Here is a 20869-nt window from a genome sequence, read left to right on the forward strand (position 1 = left end):
AGTTATCTCTCTCCTCTACTCTTCTCTCTTTAGAAGGTATCTCTCTCCTCTCCTCTCTTTAGAAGGTATCTCTCTCCTCTCCTCTCTTTAGAAGGTATCTCTCTCCTCTCCTCTCTTTAGAAGGTATCTCTCTCCTCTCATCTCTTCTCTTTAGAAGGTATCTCTCTCCTCTCCTCTCTTTAGAAGGTATCTCTCTCCTCTCCTCTCTTCTCTTTAGAAGGTATCTCTCTCTCTCCTCTCTTTAGAAGGTATCTCTCTCCTCTCTTTAGAAGGTCTCTCTCCTCTCATCTCTTTAGAAGGTATCTCTCTCCTCTCCTCTCTTCTCTTTAGAAGGACTCTCTCTCCTCTCCTCTCTTTATAAGTTATCTCTCTCCTCTCCTCTCTTTAGAAGGTATCTCTCTCCTCTCTTTAGAAGGTCTCTCTCCTCTCATCTCTTTAGAAGGTATCTCTCTCCTCTCCTCTCTTTAGAAGGTATCTCTCTCCTCTCCTCTCTTCTCTTTAGAAGGACTCTCTCTCCTCTCCTCTCTTTAGAAGGTATCTCTCTCCTCTCTTTAGAAGGTATCTCTCTCCTCTCCTGTCTTTAGAAGGCTCTCTCCTCTCTTTAGAAGTCTCTCTCCTCTCTTTATAAGTTATCTCTCTCCTCTCCTCTCTTTAGAAGGTATCTCTCTCCTCTCTTTAGAAGGTATCTCTCTCCTCTCCTCTCTTTAGAAGGCTCTCTCCTCTCTTTAGAAGGCTCTCTCCTCTCTTTATAAGGTATCTCTCTCCTCTCCTCTCTTTAGAAGGTATATATCTTTCTTCTCCTCTCTTTAGAAGGTATCTCTCTCCTCTCTTTAGAAGGAATCTCTCTCCTCTCTTCTCTTTAGAAGGTATCTTTCACCTCTTCTCTTTAGAAGGTATCTCTCTATCCTCTCTTTAGAAGGTATCTCTCTCCTCTCTTCTCTTTAGAAGGTATCTTTCACCTCTTCTCTTTAGAAGGTATCTCTCTCCTCTCTTTAGAAGGTATCTCTCTCTCCTCTCTTTAGAAGGTATCTCTCTCTCCTCTCTTTAGAAGGTATCTCTCTCCTCTCTTTAGAAAGTATCTCTCTCCTCCTCTCTTTAGAAGGTATCTCTCTATCCTCTCTTTAGAAGGTATCTCTCTCCTCTCTTCTCTTTAGAAGGTATCTTTCACCTCTTCTCTTTAGAAGGTATCTCTCTATCCTCTCTTTAGAAGGTATCTCTCTCTCCTCTCTTTAGAAGGTATCTCTCTCCTCTCTTTAGAAAGTATCTCTCTCCTCCTCTCTTTAGAAGGTATCTCTCTATCCTCTCTTTAGAAGGTATCTCTCTCCTCTCTTCTCTTTAGAAGGTATCTTTCACCTCTTCTCTTTAGAAGGTATCTCTCTCTCCTCTCTTTAGAAGGTATCTCTCTCTCCTCTCTTTAGAAGGTATCTCTCTCTCCTCTTTTAGAAGGTATCTCTCTCCTCTCTTTAGAAAGTATCTCTCTCCTCTTCTCTTTAGAAGGTATCTCTCTATCCTCTCTTTAGAAGGTATCTCTCTCCTCTCTTCTCTTTAGAAGGTATCTCTCTCTCCTCTCTTTAGAAGGTATCTCTCTATCCTCTCTTTAGAAGGTATCTCTCTCCTCTCTTCTCTTTAGAAGGTATCTTTCACCTCTTCTCTTTAGAAGGTATCTCTCCATCCTCTCTTTAGAAGGTATCTCTCTCTCCTCTCTTTAGAAGGTATCTCTCTCTCCTCTCTTCTCTTTAGAAGGTATCTTTCACCTCTTCTCTTTAGAAGGTATCTCTCTATCCTCTCTTTAGAAGGTATCTCTCTCTTCTCTTTAGAAGGTATCTTTCACCTCTTCTCTTTAGAAGGTATCTCTCTGTCCTCTCTTTAGAAGGTATCTCTCTCTTCTCTTTAGAAGGTATCTTTCACCTCTTCTCTTTAGAAGGTATCTCTCTATCCTCTCTTTAGAAGGTATCTCTCTCCTCTCTTTAGAAGGTATCTCTCTATCCTCTCTTTAGAAGGTATCTCTCTCCTCTCTTTAGAAGGTATCTCTATCCTCTCTTTAGAAGGTATCTCTCTCTCTCTTTAGAAGGTATCTCTCTCCTCTCTTTAGAAGGTATCTCTCTCCTCTCTTTAGAAGGTATCTCTCTCCTCTCTTTAGAAAGTATCTCTCTCCTCCTCTCTTTAGAAGGTATCTCTCTCCTCTCTTTAGAAGGTATCTCTCTCTCTCTTTTAGAAGGTATCTCTCTCCTCTCTTTAGAAGGTATCTCTCTCTCCTCTCTTTAGAAGGTATCTCTCTCCTCTCTTTAGAAAGTATCTCTCTCCTCCTCTTTTAGAAGGTATCTCTCTCCTCTCTTTAGAAGGTATCTCTCTCCTCTCTTTAGAAAGTATCTCTCTCCTCCTCTCTTTAGAAGGTATCTCTCTATCCTCTCTTTAGAAGGTATCTCTCTCCTCTCTTCTCTTTAGAAGGTATCTTTCACCTCTTCTCTTTAGAAGGTATCTCTCCATCCTCTCTTTAGAAGGTATCTCTCTCTCCTCTCTTTAGAAGGTATCTCTCTCTCCTCTCTTCTCTTTAGAAGGTATCTTTCACCTCTTCTCTTTAGAAGGTATCTCTCTATCCTCTCTTTAGAAGGTATCTCTCTCCTCTCTTTAGAAGGTATCTCTCTCCTCTCTTTAGAAAGTATCTCTCTCCTCTTCTCTTTAGAAGGTATCTCTATCCTCTCTTTAGAAGGTATCTCTCTCCTCTCTTTAGAAGGTATCTCTCTCCTCTCTTTAGAAGGTATCTCTCTCCTCTCTTTAGAAGGTATCTCTCTCCTCTCTTTAGAAGGTATCTCTCTATCCTCTCTTTAGAAGGTATCTCTCTCCTCTCTTTAGAAGGTATCTCTCTCCTCTCTTTAGAAAGTATCTCTCTCCTCTTCTCTTTAGAAGGTATCTCTCTCCTCTCTTTAGAAGGTATCTCTCTCCTCTCTTTAGAAGGTATCTCTCTATCCTCTCTTTAGAAGGTATCTCTCTCTCCTCTCTTTAGAAAGTATCTCTCTCCTCTTCTCTTTAGAAGGTATCTCTCTATCCTCTCTTTAGAAGGTATCTCTCTCCTCTCTTTAGAAGGTATCTCTCTCTCCTCTTTTAGAAAGTATCTCTCTCCTCTTCTCTTTAGAAGGTATCTCTCTATCCTCTCTTTAGAAGGTATCTCTCTCCTCTCTTTAGAAGGTATCTCTCTATCCTCTCTTTAGAAGGTATCTCTCTCCTCTCTTTAGAAGGTATCTCTCTCTCTCTCTTTAGAAGGTATCTCTCTCTCCTCTCTTCTCTTTAGAAGGTATCTTTCACCTCTTCTCTTTAGAAGGTATCTCTCTATCCTCTCTTTAGAAGGTATCTTTCACCTCTTCTCTTTAGAAGGTATCTCTCTATCCTCTCTTTAGAAGGTATCTCTCTCCTCTCTTTAGAAGGTATCTCTCTCTTCTCTTTAGAAGGTATCTTTCACCTCTTCTCTTTAGAAGGTATCTCTCTCCTCTCTTTAGAAGGTATCTCTCTCCTCTCTTTAGAAGGTATCTCTCTCCTCTCTTTAGAAGGTATCTCTCTCCTCTCTTTAGAAGGTATCTCTCTCCTCTCTTTAGAAGGTATCTCTCTCCTCTCTTTAGAAGGTATCTCTCTCCTCTCTTTAGAAAGTATCTCTCTCCTCCTCTCTTTAGAAGGTATCTCTCTCCTCCTCTCTTTAGAAGGTATCTCTCTCCTCTCTTTAGAAGGTATCTCTCTCCTCTCTTTAGAAGGTATCTCTCTCTCTCTTTAGAAGGTATCTCTCCTCCTCTCTTTAGAAGGTATCTCTCTCCTCTCTTTAGAAGGTATCTCTCTCCTCTCTTTAGAAGGTATCTCTCTCCTCTCTTCTCTTTAGAAGGTATCTCTCTCCTCTCTTTAGAAAGTATCTCTCTCCTCCTCTCTTTAGAAGGTATCTCTCTCCTCTCTTTAGAAGGTATCTCTCTCCTCTCTTTAGAAGGTATCTCTCTCCTCTCTTTAGAAAGTATCTCTCTCCTCCTCTCTTTAGAAGGTATCTCTCTCCTCCTCTCTTTAGAAGGTATCTCTCTCCTCTCTTTAGAAGGTATCTCTCTCCTCTCTTTAGAAGGTATCTCTCTATCCTCTCTTTAGAAGGTATCTCTCTCCTCTCTTTAGAAAGTATCTCTCTCTCCTCTCTTTAGAAGGTATCTCTCTCCTCTCTTTAGAAGGTATCTCTCTCCTCTCTTCTCTTTAGAAGGTATCTCTCTCCTCTCTTTAGAAGGTATCTCTCTCCTCTCTTTAGAAGGTATCTCTCTCCTCCTCTCTTTAGAAGGTATCTCTCTCCTCTCTTTAGAAGGTATCTCTCTCCTCTCTTTAGAAGGTATCTCTCTCCTCTCTTTAGAAGGTATCTCTCTCTCCTCTCTTTAGAAGGTATCTCTCTCCTCTCTTTAGAAGGTATCTCTCTCCTCTCTTTAGAAGGTATCTCTCTCCTCTCTTTAGAAGGTATCTCTCTCTCCTCTCTTTAGAAGGTATCTCTCTCTCCTCTCTTTAGAAGGTATCTCTCTCCTCTCTTTAGAAGGTATCTCTCTCCTCTCTTTAGAAGGTATCTCTCTCTCTCTCTTTAGAAGGTATCTCTCTCCTCTCTTTAGAAGGTATCTCTCTCCTCTTTTAGAAGGTATCTCTCTCCTCCTCTCTTTAGAAGGTATCTCTCTCCTCCTCTCTTTAGAAGGTATCTCTCTCTCCTCTCTTTAGAAGGTATCTCTCTCCTCTCTTTAGAAGGTATCTCTCTCCTCTCTTTAGAAGGTATCTCTCTCCTCTCTTTAGAAGGTATCTCTCTCTCCTCTCTTTAGAAAGTATCTCTCTCCTCTCTTTAGAAGGTATCTCTCTCTCTCTCTTTAGAAGGTATCTCTCTCTCCTCTCTTCTCTTTAGAAGGTATCTTTCACCTCTTCTCTTTAGAAGGTATCTCTCTATCCTCTCTTTAGAAGGTATCTCTCTCCTCTCTTTAGAAGGTATCTCTCTCCTCTCTTTAGAAGGTATCTCTCTCCTCTCTTTAGAAGGTATCTCTCTCCTCTCTTTAGAAGGTATCTCTCTCCTCTCTTTAGAAGGTATCTCTCTCCTCTCTTTAGAAGGTATCTCTCTCCTCTCTTTAGAAGGTATCTCTCTCCTCTCTTTAGAAGGTATCTCTCTCCTCTCTTTAGAAGGTATCTCTCTCCTCTCTTTAGAAGGTATCTCTCTCTCCTCTCTTTAGAAAGTATCTCTCTCCTCTCTTTAGAAGGTATCTCTCTCTCCTCTCTTTAGAAGGTATCTCTCTCTCCTCTCTTCTCTTTAGAAGGTATCTTTCACCTCTTCTCTTTAGAAGGTATCTCTCTATCCTCTCTTTAGAAGGTATCTCTCTCCTCTCTTTAGAAGGTATCTCTCTCCTCTCTTTAGAAGGTATCTCTCTCCTCTCTTTAGAAGGTATCTCTCTCCTCTCTTTAGAAAGTATCTCTCTCCTCCTCTCTTTAGAAGGTATCTCTCTCTCCTCTCTTTAGAAGGTATCTCTCTCCTCTCTTTAGAAGGTATCTCTCTCCTCTCTTTAGAAGGTATCTCTCTCCTCTCTTTAGAAAGTATCTCTCCTCCTCTCTTTAGAAGGTATTTCTCTCGTCTCCTCTCTTTACAAGGTATCTCTCTCATCGTTCCTGTCCTCATCTCTCTGCTCCCCTCTCCTTCTCTCCTCTCTCTTGTCCTGATATTACCATCCCCCACTCACAATTCACTCATCTAACAGGCTTTTTAAATGAATGCTAATTGGATGTTCATCTCCCATTATGTGAGATGTTACTTCTGTGTTACAGAGATGAACGGGATGCGAAACCACCCACAGTCGTCTATTTACTACAGCGGATAACTGTTTTATAACCAATCCCTGACATCATGACAATGGTGGTAGGCAGAGGTAGTGGTGTCTTATCTTTGTAAAGGATCTTTGTCTGTTTTCCAAATGGCACCCTATTCCCTATAGTGAATTCTTTTGATCAGCTCTGCCATTTGGGACGAACCCGCTGTCTCATTAAGACGAGAAGGCAGGCGCGTTGTCAAAGCTGCTTCTGTCGATGAGAGGAATGGAGGAGGAAACCAGAACCAACCCACTAGCTGCTCTCTCTGACAATGGTGTTCTGCATCCCAAATGGCACCCTATATAACATAGCTCACTATGGGTCCCTGGTCAAAAGTAGTGCATTACATAGGGAATATGGTGCCATTTGGGACACAAACAGGCTTTAGGGATTCTTATTAAGAATTCTTCCAGAGGATGTAGATTATTATCAGGGTTTGTTCAGTTAGTTTTCAGAGGACATTTAAGACACTTTCCAGGACACAGACTAATAAAAGGCCATTTCTGCACTAGAAAGCACACTCAATGGGAACATCTCCACAGGACGAAATGTTTTTTAGTCAGGAACTAGGCTTAGTCGGAGACCAGGAAACCGACCCTTCAGGTCTGAATACAGTGTAACGTGTGGATTTACAGGTTGAGCTGCCTCTTCCTAAAGCCATGTCAGCGTTAAACAAAACCCATGGCACTTTATTACAAGCTGTGAATGGATAATGAATGAATGGGTGCATCCCAAATGGGATAGTGCACTACAGTATGTATAGGCCCTGGTCAAAAGTAGTGCACTACAGTATGTATTGTAGTGCACTACATAGGGAATAGCTGTGCCATTTCTGCCGCACCTACTCTTTTTTATTTGAAGAAGCTTCCAGCAACAATCTGTTGTAATGCATTAACCAATGTTGTCGTCATCTCACAATCAGAACAAAAAGGATTTGTCAGCAAATGTTTTTAACAAACCTCAAACAACAAATCAAACCGTCCTGTCCGTTTCCCTGCAGTAACCGTGTCCACGTCAACGTGTCTCCACCCACAGTGATTTACTATTGGCACTGGTCCTGATATTCCATTGCTTTCGGCCATGTAGCTGATCAACGGTTGACAGGATAAACACGCGTCTGTTTGTTTAGTTTGGAGTTTTCAAACCGCTTTAGAACGGTGATGAAACAGTGCAACAATAAGGCTCTAGAATCTCTCTCCGTCCTGATTGCAGTTCAGCAGCTGCCTGATTTCTGGAGCGACAACAGAGGAGAGAGAAGAGGGCCTTCAGACAGTGCAATTATGGTTTCATTTATCAAGCCCGTTTCTCTGTGTGTGTGTGTGTGTGTGTGTGTGTGAGAAGAGGGCCTTCAGACAGTGCAATTATGGTTTCATTTATCAAGCCCGTTTCTCTGTGTGTGTGTGTGTGTGTGGCAGAAATGGGCGTGATAAATAAAACCATAATTGCACTGTCTGAAGGCCCTTTTCTAACACACACACACACACACACACACACAGACACACACACTTCTACCCCCTAGCTTTACCTCTGACGACTGTATAATCGTTAATCAGATGAGTGTAAGGGTGGTGGGCTGCAGGTGTAAGTCTCTGTTACATTTCCACTGAGGCCTGACGTTGTGAAGCAGGTACAGTATATGAATGTAATTACGAACCGTGTGTTGCGTTAAAAACAGTTGTAACCAGTATATTACAACACTAATGTGTCTGAGGAATATGACAGGTAGAAAGAAACAGAAGAGTTGGGCCTTTTAAACTAAACAACATGTAGTGCACTACTTCTGATCAGACCCCCATAGGCTCTGGTAGTGCACTACGTAGGGAATAGAGTATCATTTGGGACGCATCCCCAGATGAACCTTTGAAGTGGAGTTGAAGCATGTTGCCCAACGACAAAACAAAGAGCTCATTGTCTGAGGCCTGTAGGCTGCAGCTCACATGTAAACCAGCACACTATTCACATAATGCAAAACATGCAACATACAGAGAATGGGTAGAAATACCAGTCTGTACATGGAAACACCATGTTAGAGATACCTGCCCCCAAATGATCCCCTATAGTGCACTATACCCTGTATAGTACAGTATACCCTATATAGTACAGTATACCCTATACCCTATATAGTACAGTATACCCTATATAATACAGTATACCCTATACCCTATATAGTACAGTATACCCTATATAGTACAGTATACCCTATACCCTATATAGTACAGTATACCCTATTCCCTATAGTACAGTATACCCTATACACTATATAGTACAGTATACCCTATCCCCTATATAGTACAGTATACCCTATCCCCTATATAGTACAGTATACCCTATCCCCTATATAGTACAGTATACCTTATCCCCTGTATAGTACAGTATACCCTATCCAATATATAATACAGATTACCCTATTCCCTATATAGTACAGTATACCCTATTCCCTATAGTACAGTATACCCTATTCCCTATAGTACAGTATACCCTATTCCCTATAGTACAGTATACCCTATACACTATATAGTACAGTATACCCTATACACTATATAGTACAGTATACCCTATTCCCTATATAGTACAGTATACCCTATTCCCTATAGTACAGTATACCCTATTCCCTATAGTACAGTATACCCTATACACTATATAGTACAGTATACCCTATTCCCTGTAGAGTGCAGTGCACCCTATTCCCTATAGTACAGTATACCATATTCCCTGTATAGTGCAGTATACCCTATTCCCTATAGTACAGTATACCCTATTCCCTGTATAGTGCAGTATACCCTATTCCCTATAGTACAGTATACCCTATCCCCTATATAGTACAGTATACCCTATTCCCTGTATAGTACAGTATACCATATTCCCTGTATAGTGCAGTATACCCTATTCCCTGTATAGTACAGTATACCCTATACCCTGTATAGTATAGTATACCCTATTCCCTATAGTACAGTATACCATATTCCCTATAGTACAGTATACCCTATACCCTGTATAGTACAGTATACCCTATTCCCTATAGTACAGTATACCATATTCCCTATAGTACAGTATACCCTATACCCTGTATAGTACCGTATACCCTATTCCCTATAGTACAGTATACCCTATACCCTGTATAGTACAGTATACCCTATTCCCTATAGTACAGTATACCCTATTCCCTGTAGTGCAGTATACCCTATTCCCTATAGTACAGTATACCCTATTCCCTATAGTACAGTATACCCTATTCCCTATAGTACAGTATACCCTATTCCCTATAGTACAGTATACCCTATTCCCTATAGTACAGTATACCCTATACCCTGTATAGTACAGTATACCTTATTCCCTATATAGTACAGTATACCCTATTCCCTGTACAGTGCAGTGCACCCTATTCCCTGTATAGTGCAGTGCACCCTATTCCCTATATAGTGCAGTGTGATCTATTCCCTGTAGAGTGCACTATATAGGGAATAGGGTGCCATTAGGAAAGCAGCAGAGATAACAAGGTATCCAGACTGGTCTTTAGGTCATACAGTAAACTACAGTATTGTTATGATCAGTCATCAGTGAGCTGTACAACAGGAAGTTACTGTAACTCAGCATCAGTTGATAATGTTCTACTGTACCAATCAGAAAGGTTTGTGTTCAAATGATCAGTAGTCGGTTTAATTTAAATTCTCCTTGTTGAATTTCTGCAGGGAATACAAAGCTATGGCTCCATGTTAATAAAGGTATATAGATGTTAGATATCAGTTACAGAGCAAACAGAAGGCCATTAAAGTTCATTACAGGGTTGGAGGTGAACTGAGTTATACCGCCACCCAGTGGTCAAACAGCACTGGGCATTGGGTTCTGCAAGACACGTTTTCCCCCTTCACACTTTAAAGGGGAATTTCACCCTGGGGGAATCTGGGCTTGTATTCATCAGGAGGAAGGCAGGTCTGGGCTCATTCAGAAACAGAGGGTTATATTCATTAGTGCACCAAATAAAAATGTTTTGCAACAGAATCTTTGACATCACATTGTAGATTAGAGTACTTGGAGTAACGCTTCCGTTGCAAAAGGTTTTGCTACAGAGTGCACAAATGAATATGACCTGTTAGCCAATCATGATGAAATCACATGTTTATCATGTGGGCAGTGTATTTGACAAACTCAAAATGAGTCAAAGGGTGTTTTAAAGAGTTGAATAATCCAATGTTTTATATATAAATAAACAAGGTCAGTTATGAACATGTGTATCCTGAGTTTAAATGAAGAGACCATATGATGGCAACACACAATACATGGAACATCCTTGAGTATCAAAAAAAAAACATCCACGGGATTAGAAATTAAATCAGAATTTGTACATTTCCATTGAAGCTCTTCTATTTGGGACATTTGCATTCATTTACAATAGCAGAAAGGCTGTGTTTCTAATAGCACCTATTGAAACGTATAGGAAACAGCAAGCTCACATAGAAAACATCAGACAAGCAGACAGAGTAATGAGTACATGTGCTGTAAACAACATATGGGGCGTCTCCCACATCGCACCCTATTCCCTCATATAGTGCACTACGCTTGACCATAGTCCTATGGGTCACGGTCCAAAGTAGTGCAATGCACAGGGATCATCGGGTGCCATTCGGGACACGCCGTCTTGGGTCAGGAAATTAAAGCCGTAAAGTCACACGTATCAAGAGAGGACTGCATCTCAGGCTTAATACTGTTGCTTTTTCAAATGTGCTGAGAATGTTGATGACGCTCGGCAGTCGCAACACAAGCTTCAGGAAGTCTCCACAGAACATGACCGACTGGTTGATGGCTGCCATCTTTAATATAGTACTCTAGTGGTAAAACACACTGTCTGGGAGAAAACTAAATGGGTCAACGTTGAGTGGTTAGAAAAATATGATTAGAAAATGTATATTATTTAACCAGGAAATAAAATGTACATGAAATACCAGGAGACCGTTTCCATCAAGCGTTGGGTAAAACAGGTGCAGACTGTCTGAGACAGGTCCCAAATGGCACCCTATTCCATATTTAGCACACTACTTTTGACCAGATCCCTACAGACACTATAAAGGGTATAGGGTGCTATTTGAGACAGTGTCCCTGTAGATCACAGACAGTTGGCCAGGTTGTCCCTCTCCTCTATCTGTTTGTCCACTGCCAGGTCCATGGCCTCCAGGAACCTCTCCAGGGCCACTGTCGGGGTCTGGTAACAAGGAATCATAGGCAAGTCAGATTGTTGTTGCATAGGAACGCAATGAGTAGCACTCTTTCCATATGAAAATACTACAGTTTATTTTAGATAAAAAATATCTTCCCATTGAATTAATGTTTAAAATGTTTTATTTTTGTTTTTTTTAACTGTTTGCATGCTGCGTGAAACATTTGAAAACGTTTACAAACCTTCACAAAAAGAGCATGGGCCAAAAAGGGTAGTTTCCTCAGCGCTCTGCCACTAAAACCTTTACTCTTTCTGGAACAGTCGACAAGAGAAATAAGCACAAAACATCTTTCAATTCTACTCCGATACAATCCAATCCACACACTTCTCAAGGGTAGTAGCTCGGTGGCAGGTCTGAGCTATGAACGTCAACGCTACGGAGGGCTGGGACTCACATGGCGATGTCCCTGAGAACCAGGCTGAGCTCTGACACCTTGCTCTCCCTGAAGCCCATGGTCTCCAGCTCAAACATGGTGAGCAGTGGCTGTCTGGGGTACACGATCTGGCACTACACACAACGTAGAAAAAGGAAAAATAACTCACACGTGATTATTTTTTATTTTTTTACCTCTGTTGATGTTTCGGTACAACACCTTTGTGAAGACCTGGTACTGAACACAAACGTGTCAGTGTAAGGGACTCCTCAATAACTTGTCAGAGTCACTGGGCGGCAGAGTAGCCTAGTGGTTAGAGCGTTGGACTAGTAAGTCACTGGGCGGCAGAGTAGCCTAGTGGTTAGAGCGTTGGACTAGTAAGTCACTGGGCGGCAGAGTAGCCTAGTGGTTAGAGCGTTGGACTAGTAAGTCACTGGGCGGCAGAGTAGCCTAGTGGTTAGAGCGTTGGACTAGTAAGTCACTGGGCGGCAGGGTAGCCTAGTGGTTAGAGCGTTGGACTAGTAAGTCACTGGGCGGCAGAGTAGCCTAGTGGTTAGAGCGTTGGACTAGTAAGTCACTGGGCGGCAGGGTAGCCTAGTGGTTAGAGCGTTGGACTAGTAAGTTACTGGGCGCCAGAGTAGCCTAGTGGCTAGAGCGTTGGACTAGTAAGTCACTGGGCGGCAGGGTAGCCTAGTGGTTAGAGCGTTGGACTAGTAAGTCACTGGGCGGCAGAGTAGCCTAGTGGTTAGAGCGTTGGACTAGTAAGTCACTGGGCGGCAGGGTAGCCTAGTGGTTAGAGCGTTGGACTAGTAAGTCACTGTATCCATCGGTAGAAACGCAACAGTTACAAACCCCAGAGTCACAGACGGACACATTTCTCAGCACATTTCAAAGTTACGGACAACTCAGTGTTATTATTCCCAAAGAGGACCTACTGTATTCATTAAACTCACATGTGGGTGTGTTGTTACCTTCATCAGTTCCTCCAGACAGGACAGAGAGATGTGGGTGTGTTGTTACCTTCATTAGTTCCTCCAGACAGGACAGAGAGATGTGGGTGTGTTGTTACCTTCATCAGTTCCTCCAGGCAGGACAGATAGATGTGGGTGTGTTGTTACCTTCATCAGTTCCTCCAGGCAGGACAGAGAGATGTGGGTGTGTTGTTACCTTCATCAGTTCCTCCAGGCAGGACAGAGAGATGTGGGTGTGTTGTTACCTTCATCAGTTCCTCCAGACAGGACAGAGAGATGTGGGTGTGTTGTTACCTTCATCAGTTCCTCCAGGCAGGACAGAGAGATGTGGGTGTGTTGTTACCTTCATCAGTTCCTCCAGACAGGACAGAGAGATGTGGGGGTGTTGTTACCTTCATCAGTTCCTCCAGACAGGACAGAGAGATGTGGGTGTGTTGTTACCTTCATCAGTTCCTCCAGGCAGGACAGAGAGATGTGGGTGTGTTGTTACCTTCATCAGTTCCTCCAGACAGGACAGAGAGATGTGGGTGTGTTGTTACCTTCATCAGTTCCTCCAGACAGGACAGAGAGATGTGGGTGTTGTTACCTTCATCAGTTCCTCCAGGCAGGACAGAGAGATGTGGGGGTGTTGTTACCTTCATCAGTTCCTCCAGGCAGGACAGAGAGATGTGGGTGTGTTGTTACCTTCATCAGTTCCTCCAGACAGGACAGAGAGATGTGGGTGTGTTGTTACCTTCATCAGTTCCTCCAGACAGGACAGAGAGATGTGGGGGTGTTGTTACCTTCATCAGTTCCTCCAGACAGGACAGAGAGATGTGGGTGTGTTGTTACCTTCATCAGTTCCTCCAGACAGATAGATGTGGGTGTGTTGTTACCTTCATCAGTTCCTCCAGACAGGACAGAGAGATGTGGGTGTGTTGTTACCTTCATCAGTTCCTCCAGACAGGACAGAGAGATGTGGGTGTGTTGTTACCTTCATCAGTTCCTCCAGGCAGGACAGATAGATGTTGAAGATGCCCTCTACAGACGGAGGACCAATGTACTGCTTGATGTCAGCTCTGTCCACAAACGCCAGGTCTATCTTCTCTGTCACGTTGGAGGTGGTCAGGATCACAACATTGGGATGCCTGGGATATACAGGAAGATCAGCTGGGCTAAACGACATACACACCAACACACTGGAGCATGAAGTGGTAGAATCCCACAGCCGCTTGTAGAGAACATGGATGTATCCCAAATGGGTCCCTATTCCCTATATAGTGCACTACTTTTGACCAATGCCTATAGGGCTAAAGTCCCCCTATTCCCTATATGGTGCACTACTTTTGACCAAGGCCTATAAGGCGAATGGCCCCCTATTATCTATATAGTGCACTACTTTTGACCAAGGCCTATAGGGCTAATGGCCCCCTATTCCCTATATAGTGCACTACTTTTGACCAAGGCCTATAAGGCTAATGGCCCCCTATTCCCTATATAGTGCACTACTTTTGACCAAGGCCTATAGGGCTAATGGCCCCCTATTCCCTATATAGTGCACTACTTTTGACCAAGGCCTATAAGGCTAATGGCCCCCTATTCTCTATATAGCGCACTACTTTTGACCAAGGCCTATAAGGCTAATGGCCCCCTATTATCTATATAGTGCACTACTTTTGACCAAGGCCTATAGGGCTAATGGCCCCCTATTCCCTATATAGTGCACTACTTTTGACCAAGGCCTATAAGGCTAATGGCCCCCTATTCTCTATATAGTGCACTACTTTTGACCAAGGCCTATAAGGCTAATGGCCCCCTATTCTCTATATAGTGCACTACTTTTGACCAAGGCCTATAAGGCTAATGGCCCCCTATTCCCTATATGGTGCACTACTGTTGACCAGTAATAGGAAGCCATGTTAAACAGAGCTTCCATGAGCTGTTGCCTCTGAATCTATGGGGTTTAATGTGTGACCCACCACAGCAGACGAACTGAACATGTCTGACTGACCGCTTGATCTGGTCCAGCTGTGTGAGGACAGAGTTGACCACTCGGATGGCGTCGGAGGGTTCCGTTCCGGCCTGGGAGGCTTTCCGTGCTGCCGTCAGACTCTCCACCTGGGCATCAAACACAGAGTTATTCTGGGCCCGGCAGTTACATGTGTAGGCTTTAACTGGGCCCTGCAGTTACATGTGTAGGCTTTAACTGGGCCCTGCAGTTACATGTGTAGGCTTTAACTGGGCCCTGCAGTTACATGTGTAGGCTTTAACTGGGCCCGGCAGTTACATGTGTAGGCTTTAACTGGGCCCTGCAGTTACATGTGTAGGCTTTAACTGGGCCCTGCAGTTACATGTGTAGGCTTTAACTGGGCCCTGCAGTTACATGTGTAGGCTTTAACTGGGCCCTGCAGTTACATGTGTAGGCTTTAACTGGGCCCTGCAGTTACATGTGTAGGCTTTAACTGGGCCCGGCAGTTACATGTGTAGTCTTTAACTGGGCCCTGCAGTTACATGTGTAGGCTTTAACTGGGCCCTGCAGTTACATGTGTAGGCTTTAACTGGGCCCGGCAGTTACATGTGTAGGCTTTAACTGGGCCCTGCAGTTACATGTGTAGGCTTTAACTGGACCCTGCAGTTACATGTGTAGGCTTTAACTGGGCCCTGCAGTTACATGTGTAGGAGTTAACTAGACCCTGCAGTTACATGTGTAGGAGTTAACTAGACCCTGCAGTTACATGTGTAGGAGTTAACTAGACCCTGCAGTTACATGTGTAGGAGTTAACTAGACCCTGCAGTTACATGTGTAGGAGTTAACTAGACCCTGCAGTTACATGTGTAGGAGTTAACTAGACCCTGCAGTTACATGTGTAGGAGTTAACTAGACCCTGCAGTTACATGTGTAGGAGTTAACTAGACCCTGCAGTTACATGTGTAGGAGTTAACTAGACCCTGCAGTTACATGTGTAGGAGTTAACTAGACCCTGCAGTTACATGTGTAGGAGTTAACTAGACCCTGCAGTTACATGTGTAGGAGTTAACTGGGGCCTGGAGTTGTTCCTGACCTGACCAGGAAAAGCTCTGGACCACTGTTGTAGGCTATTCATACTTTACCTCATCAATGAGAACAAACACCAGAGCCTGCTTTACCTCATCAATGAGAACCAACACCAGAGCCTGCTTTACCTCATCAATGAGAACAAACACCAGAGCCTGCTTTACCTCATCAATGAGAACAAACACCAGAGCCTGCTTTACCTCATCAATGAGAACCAACACCAGAGCCTGCTTTACCTCATCAATGAGAACAAACACCAGAGCCTGCTTTACCTCATCAATGAGAACAAACACCAGAGCCTGCTTTACCTCATCAATGAGAACAAACACCAGAGCCTGCTTTACCTCATCAATGAGAACCAACACCAGAGCCTGCTTTACCTCATCAATGAGAACAAACACCAGAGCCTGCTTTACCTCATCAATGAGAACAAACACCAGAGCCTGCTTTACCTCATCAATGAGAACAAACACCAGAGCCTGATTTACCTCATCAATGAGAACAAACACCAGAGCCTGCTTTACCTCATCAATGAGAACAAACACCAGAGCCTGATTTACCTCATCAATGAGAACAAACACCAGAGCCTGCTTTACCTCATCAATGAGAACAAACACCAGAGCCTGCTTTACCTCATCAATGAGAACAAACACCAGAGCCTGATTTACCTCATCAATGAGAACCAACACCAGAGCCTGCTTTACCTCATCAATGAGAACAAACACCAGAGCCTGCTTTACCTCATCAATGAGAACAAACACCAGAGCCTGATTTACCTCATCAATGAGAACAAACACCAGAGCCTGCTTTACCTCATCAATGAGAACAAACACCAGAGCCTGCTTTACCTCATCAATGAGAACAAACACCAGAGCCTGATTTACCTCATCAATGAGAACCAACACCAGAGCCTGCTTTACCTCATCAATGAGAACAAACACCAGAGCCTGCTTTACCTCATCAATGAGAACAAACACCAGAGCCTGATTTACCTCATCAATGAGAACAAACACCAGAGCCTGCTTTACCTCATCAATGAGAACCAACACCAGAGCCTGTTTTACCTCATCAATGAGAACAAACACCAGAGCCTGCTTTACCTCATCAATGAGAACAAACACCAGAGCCTGATTTACCTCATCAATGAGAACAAACACCAGAGCCTGCTTTACCTCATCAATGAGAACAAACACCAGAGCCTGCTTTACCTCATCAATGAGAACAAACACCAGAGCCTGATTTACCTCATCAATGAGAACCAACACCAGAGCCTGCTTTACCTCATCAATGAGAACAAACACCAGAGCCTGCTTTACCTCATCAATGAGAACACCAGAGCCTGCTTTACCTCATCAATGAGAACAAACACCAGAGCCTGCTTTACCTCATCAATGAGAACAAACACCAGAGCCTGCTTTACCTCATCAATGAGAACAAACACCAGAGCCTGATTTACCTCATCAATGAGAACCAACACCAGAGCCTGCTTTACCTCATCAATGAGAACAAACACCAGAGCCTGCTTTACCTCATCAATGAGAACAAACACCAGAGCCTGATTTACCTCATCAATGAGAACAAACACCAGAGCCTGCTTTACCTCATCAATGAGAACCAACACCAGAGCCTGTTTTACCTCATCAATGAGAACAAACACCAGAGCCTGCTTTACCTCATCAATGAGAACAAACACCAGAGCCTGCTTTACCTCATCAATGAGAACCAACACCAGAGCCTGCTTTACCTCATCAATGAGAACAAACACCAGAGCCTGCTTTACCTCATCAATGAGAACAAACACCAGAGCCTGCTTTACCTCATCAATGAGAACCAACACCAGAGCCTGCTTTACCTCATCAATGAGAACAAACACCCGAGCCTGATTTACCTCATCAATGAGAACAAACACCAGAGCCTGCTTGTCATCTATCAGCTGTTGAATCTTCTGGAACATCTTAGTGACCAGTTTACCACTCTGGAAGACAGACACATTACATGTTTTCAGTCAAACAATACCAATAATCATTTATACATGTTGATGCTGTGGACAAATCCGATTTCCCCTTGTGGGATTAATAATGTTTATTCCATTAAATTCAATGAGACATGTAACAGGAAGCAGGAAGAGCCAACTGTACCTCAGAGAACCACTTGGAGAACAAACTGTGGCTGTTGATTTCAACAAACTGCCCGTAAGAGTACCTGCAGGAAGAACAGGACAGGAAGTTAAAGTTTATAGGACCCATATGGATGTCATAAGACACTGAATTACATGGATATTGCATTGATTAATAGAGAATAAAACATTCAAGTTAAAATACAAGGTAAAACCAGGACAATATGTACATTTACGTTTGGGAATACAGTACGTGGTGGGTGGAATGGCTAGAGGTGGTGAAAAACATTCTCCAACAAGATCCTGCCAAAGCCCTTTCCTCAGAGTGAGAGCTCTCTCTTACCGGTTCGATAGTCGGATTGACAGCTTCTGGGCCAGAGCTTTACACAAAGACGTCTTCCCTGTGCCCGGGGGTCCTAACGTGAACACAAATATAGACACACAATCTAAATCATATCGCTTTTTACAGATATCACATGTATACGCATTATAGTTGACACATCCATATTTGAGGCATATTATATACAGCATATTGGAATAATCATAAGATATTATACATCAATATCAAAGTTACTACTATATTATATTATCGTATTATATCATAATATCACATGTATTATTATATTCATGTGTCAAGTTATCAAGGTCCTGCTTCTGTTACCATGAAGCAGAACAACTCGGTTCCATGAGATCAGGTTGCTGTCCACGTTTTTGTCAGAGAAGTAAATTGTGGTTGAGACGTAATCCAAGAGCTTAGAGGGGAAAAGAGAAAGACAACAGGATGGAGGTAGAATAATTCCATCAATGTAGTACCACTGACATCGCTCTATAACACTCCGTTAATAACACAAGGTTATTGAGGATGATTCCCAAATGGAGCCGTATGCCCTATGTAGTGGACTACTTTTGACCAGAGCCCTATGGGGCCCGTAGGGTACCATTTGGAACGTATCCTAAATGTTTCTTACTTGTGTTTTGACCCCGCTCTCATAGACCAGACTCTCCCAGATGCCATGGAACTCAGCTGAAAAACACACACATGGGAGTAAGAAAACGTCAACCCTGGCAACCATAGAACTACATATAGAACAGTCAATTAGTAGAATCTCTGTTAACATGGGCCCGCCCACCGGCTGGTAAGAGCCAGTGATTGGCTGCAGAGAGCTCCTCCTCCTCCTCCAGGTTCAGAGTGCTGGGCCCGTCATCATTCAGAGTGAAGATGTGGATGGACAGACTGCAGCTCTTCAGATCTATGGGCTGTATGAGGAAAACAACCCAAACATCAGACATGTGTCTTAGTGCACTACTGTTTTTTATATATACCAGGGCTCAGGTCTAAAGTAGTGCACTGGATAAGGAATAGGGTGACATTTGGGACTCATCCGGGTGGGTATAGTTTGTGGAACGTTCCAACAGGAATCTGTTCCAAAAACGTTGCAAGTACAAGGTTGCCAACAAACAACGCACACAAAGTAATATGATCAAGTCACCTAGATAACTAGCTGCCCAATAGGCATCAACTCACCACGCAGCTTATTCTTAATGTTTGTCCAGAGGCTACCAGAGTGAGGACAGACAGTTTTCAGGAATAAACGTGGTGATTGAAAAACGTAATGAAATAGCCCACTCCCTACCCGGTATCTTATTCTGCCTCTATACAACTTTGTATGTGTTGTTTGTTGGCAACCAGTTCCACAAATTATACCCACCCGACTATACCCATCCAAAAGTAGTGCACTATATAGGGAACAGGGTGCCATTTGGGACACTTTCATTTTCATTCCCTAGTACTGTAATACTAGTTCAGTGTGAATAGAGCTTTTTAAGATACACTAGCTAGTTAGAACCTGGTAGATTTGACATGAACCTCCCCATGATGCATCAACATACAGCTGAATTTGTTTAATTAATGAGCCACTAAGACTGTCTGTGCTTATGAGTTCCTACGGGACATTATTTATCTCAAGCAGAGAGAGAGAGAGACAGAGAGACAGAGAGAGAGACAGAGAGAGAGACAGAGAGAGAGACAGACAAAGAGAGAGACAAAGAGAGAGAGAGGGAGGGAGAGAGAGAGAGAGAGGAAAAAAAGAGTGAGAACAACAGTAAATGCCGTCAGGCTGTCATAGTACTTTACTTTTCTCTCAGCGTCCACTATGGCCACTGATTGGACGTGTTTGATAAGGAAGTCTTCGTCAAACTCTGTCCACCTGAAGGCCCCGAACACCATCCGATGACGGTTCAGCAGGGTCAAGACGTGCATCTTCACGTCAGACCTCTTGGCAGTGCTGTAGTCAGTGTAATACGCAGAGAGAGAGAGACAGAGGAGAGAGAGAGAGAGCGAGACAGAGGAGAGAGACAGAGCGAGAGAGACAGAGAGCGACAACGAAGCAGAGAGCGACAGCGAGCAGTGTTGTTAGGGACAAGGAGAAAGGAATGGAAGCATGTCATGAATACAACTTTGAAAAGACTAACATGCTGGGGTAAATCATTACATAATGGACAGTGTCCAAAATGGCAACCTTATTCCCTATATAGTGCACTACTCTTGACAAGGGCTGATAGGCCCCACTATTTAAGGAGGGCCTTTTCCAAAAGTAGTGCACTATATAGGGAACAGGGTGCCATTTGGGACACTTTCATTTTCATTCCCTAGTACTGTAATACTAGTTCAGTGTGAATAGAGCTTTTAAAGATACACTAGCTAGTTAGAACCTGGTAGATTTGACGTGAACCTCCACATGGATGTTGTTCGTGTCGTTGGGGTTCTGCTTCAGATCCCCTACCTCCATTCTGTCGCCCTCCATACCTTCAGAGATTAAAATGTATGTCAAAATTAAATCATTTTCGGGTGGAAATACAAAAACTCCTTGCTCAGTCTAATGTAATGTCTCGGCAGCAGTACACATGACATGTTGACATCACCAACATGCATAAGAAGTACTTATCTACTATCTGCCTTCACAACTAACAACAAAATAAGTATAATTAGCTAGCTAGTATGACAACAACACATTCAATGCAAAGCATCAAGCTCACAGCATTTAGCTACCTAGCTAATGTTCGCGAGCTACACCAACATTACTAGTTAAATTCGCAGTGACACGCTATATTCTGTTGCTAGATCTCACTAGCAAGTGATGTTACTAGTGTTACGTGTGTAATACAGCTATTACGAATCGTCATTTATTTTTGTTAAGCTTTAATTCAAGAAGTTTACACAAAAATGGCTTACCTTCGTTTTGGTACGGAATCGACTGAACGTCACTCGAATTTAGCGCGCAGTTTTGTTGAACCTGAAGTAGATGCATTGTTGTGGGAAAT

General features: G+C 43.1%; 1 protein-coding gene across 2 annotated transcripts; it reads right to left on the reverse strand.

Moving 5' to 3' along the window:
• Positions 1 to 10005: 10005 nt before the first annotated feature.
• On the reverse strand, positions 10006 to 20859 carry LOC135520894 (pachytene checkpoint protein 2 homolog). Of its 2 annotated transcripts, XM_064946729.1 has the most exons (14): positions 20781 to 20859; positions 20261 to 20354; positions 19683 to 19833; positions 18679 to 18805; positions 18517 to 18572; positions 18210 to 18300; positions 17892 to 17964; positions 17571 to 17634; positions 17321 to 17407; positions 14389 to 14495; positions 13372 to 13525; positions 11449 to 11561; positions 11236 to 11305; positions 10006 to 11038 (listed from the first exon to the last, which is right to left on the reverse strand). In XM_064946729.1, exons 1-14 carry the CDS (start codon positions 20854 to 20856, stop codon positions 10943 to 10945), a joined length of 1359 nt encoding a protein of 452 aa, XP_064802801.1. In that variant the 5' UTR covers positions 20857 to 20859; the 3' UTR covers positions 10006 to 10942. The 2 variants fall into 2 exon arrangements, with proteins under 2 accessions (XP_064802801.1, XP_064802802.1); XM_064946730.1 differs by lacking the exon at positions 20781 to 20859 and having other exon boundaries at positions 20281 to 20354.
• Between the last annotated feature and the right edge of the window lie 10 nt (positions 20860 to 20869).

Source organism: Oncorhynchus masou, chromosome 29 (assembly GCF_036934945.1).
Source record: "Oncorhynchus masou masou isolate Uvic2021 chromosome 29, UVic_Omas_1.1, whole genome shotgun sequence".
Taxonomy (NCBI): Eukaryota; Metazoa; Chordata; class Actinopteri; order Salmoniformes; family Salmonidae; genus Oncorhynchus; species Oncorhynchus masou.

Coding starts and splice junctions, on each gene's coding strand:
- LOC135520894 (XM_064946729.1), bottom strand. CDS start 20,856: ATGCATCTACTTCAGGTTCAACAAAACTGCGCGCTAAATTCGAGTGAC. Junction 19,834..20,260: donor GTTCACGTCAAATCTACCAG/GTTCTAACTAGC, acceptor CACTGACTACAG/CACTGCCAAGAGGTCTGACG. Junction 14,496..17,320: donor TGTTTGTTCTCATTGATGAG/GTAAATCAGGCT, acceptor TTTGATGCCCAG/GTGGAGAGTCTGACGGCAGC.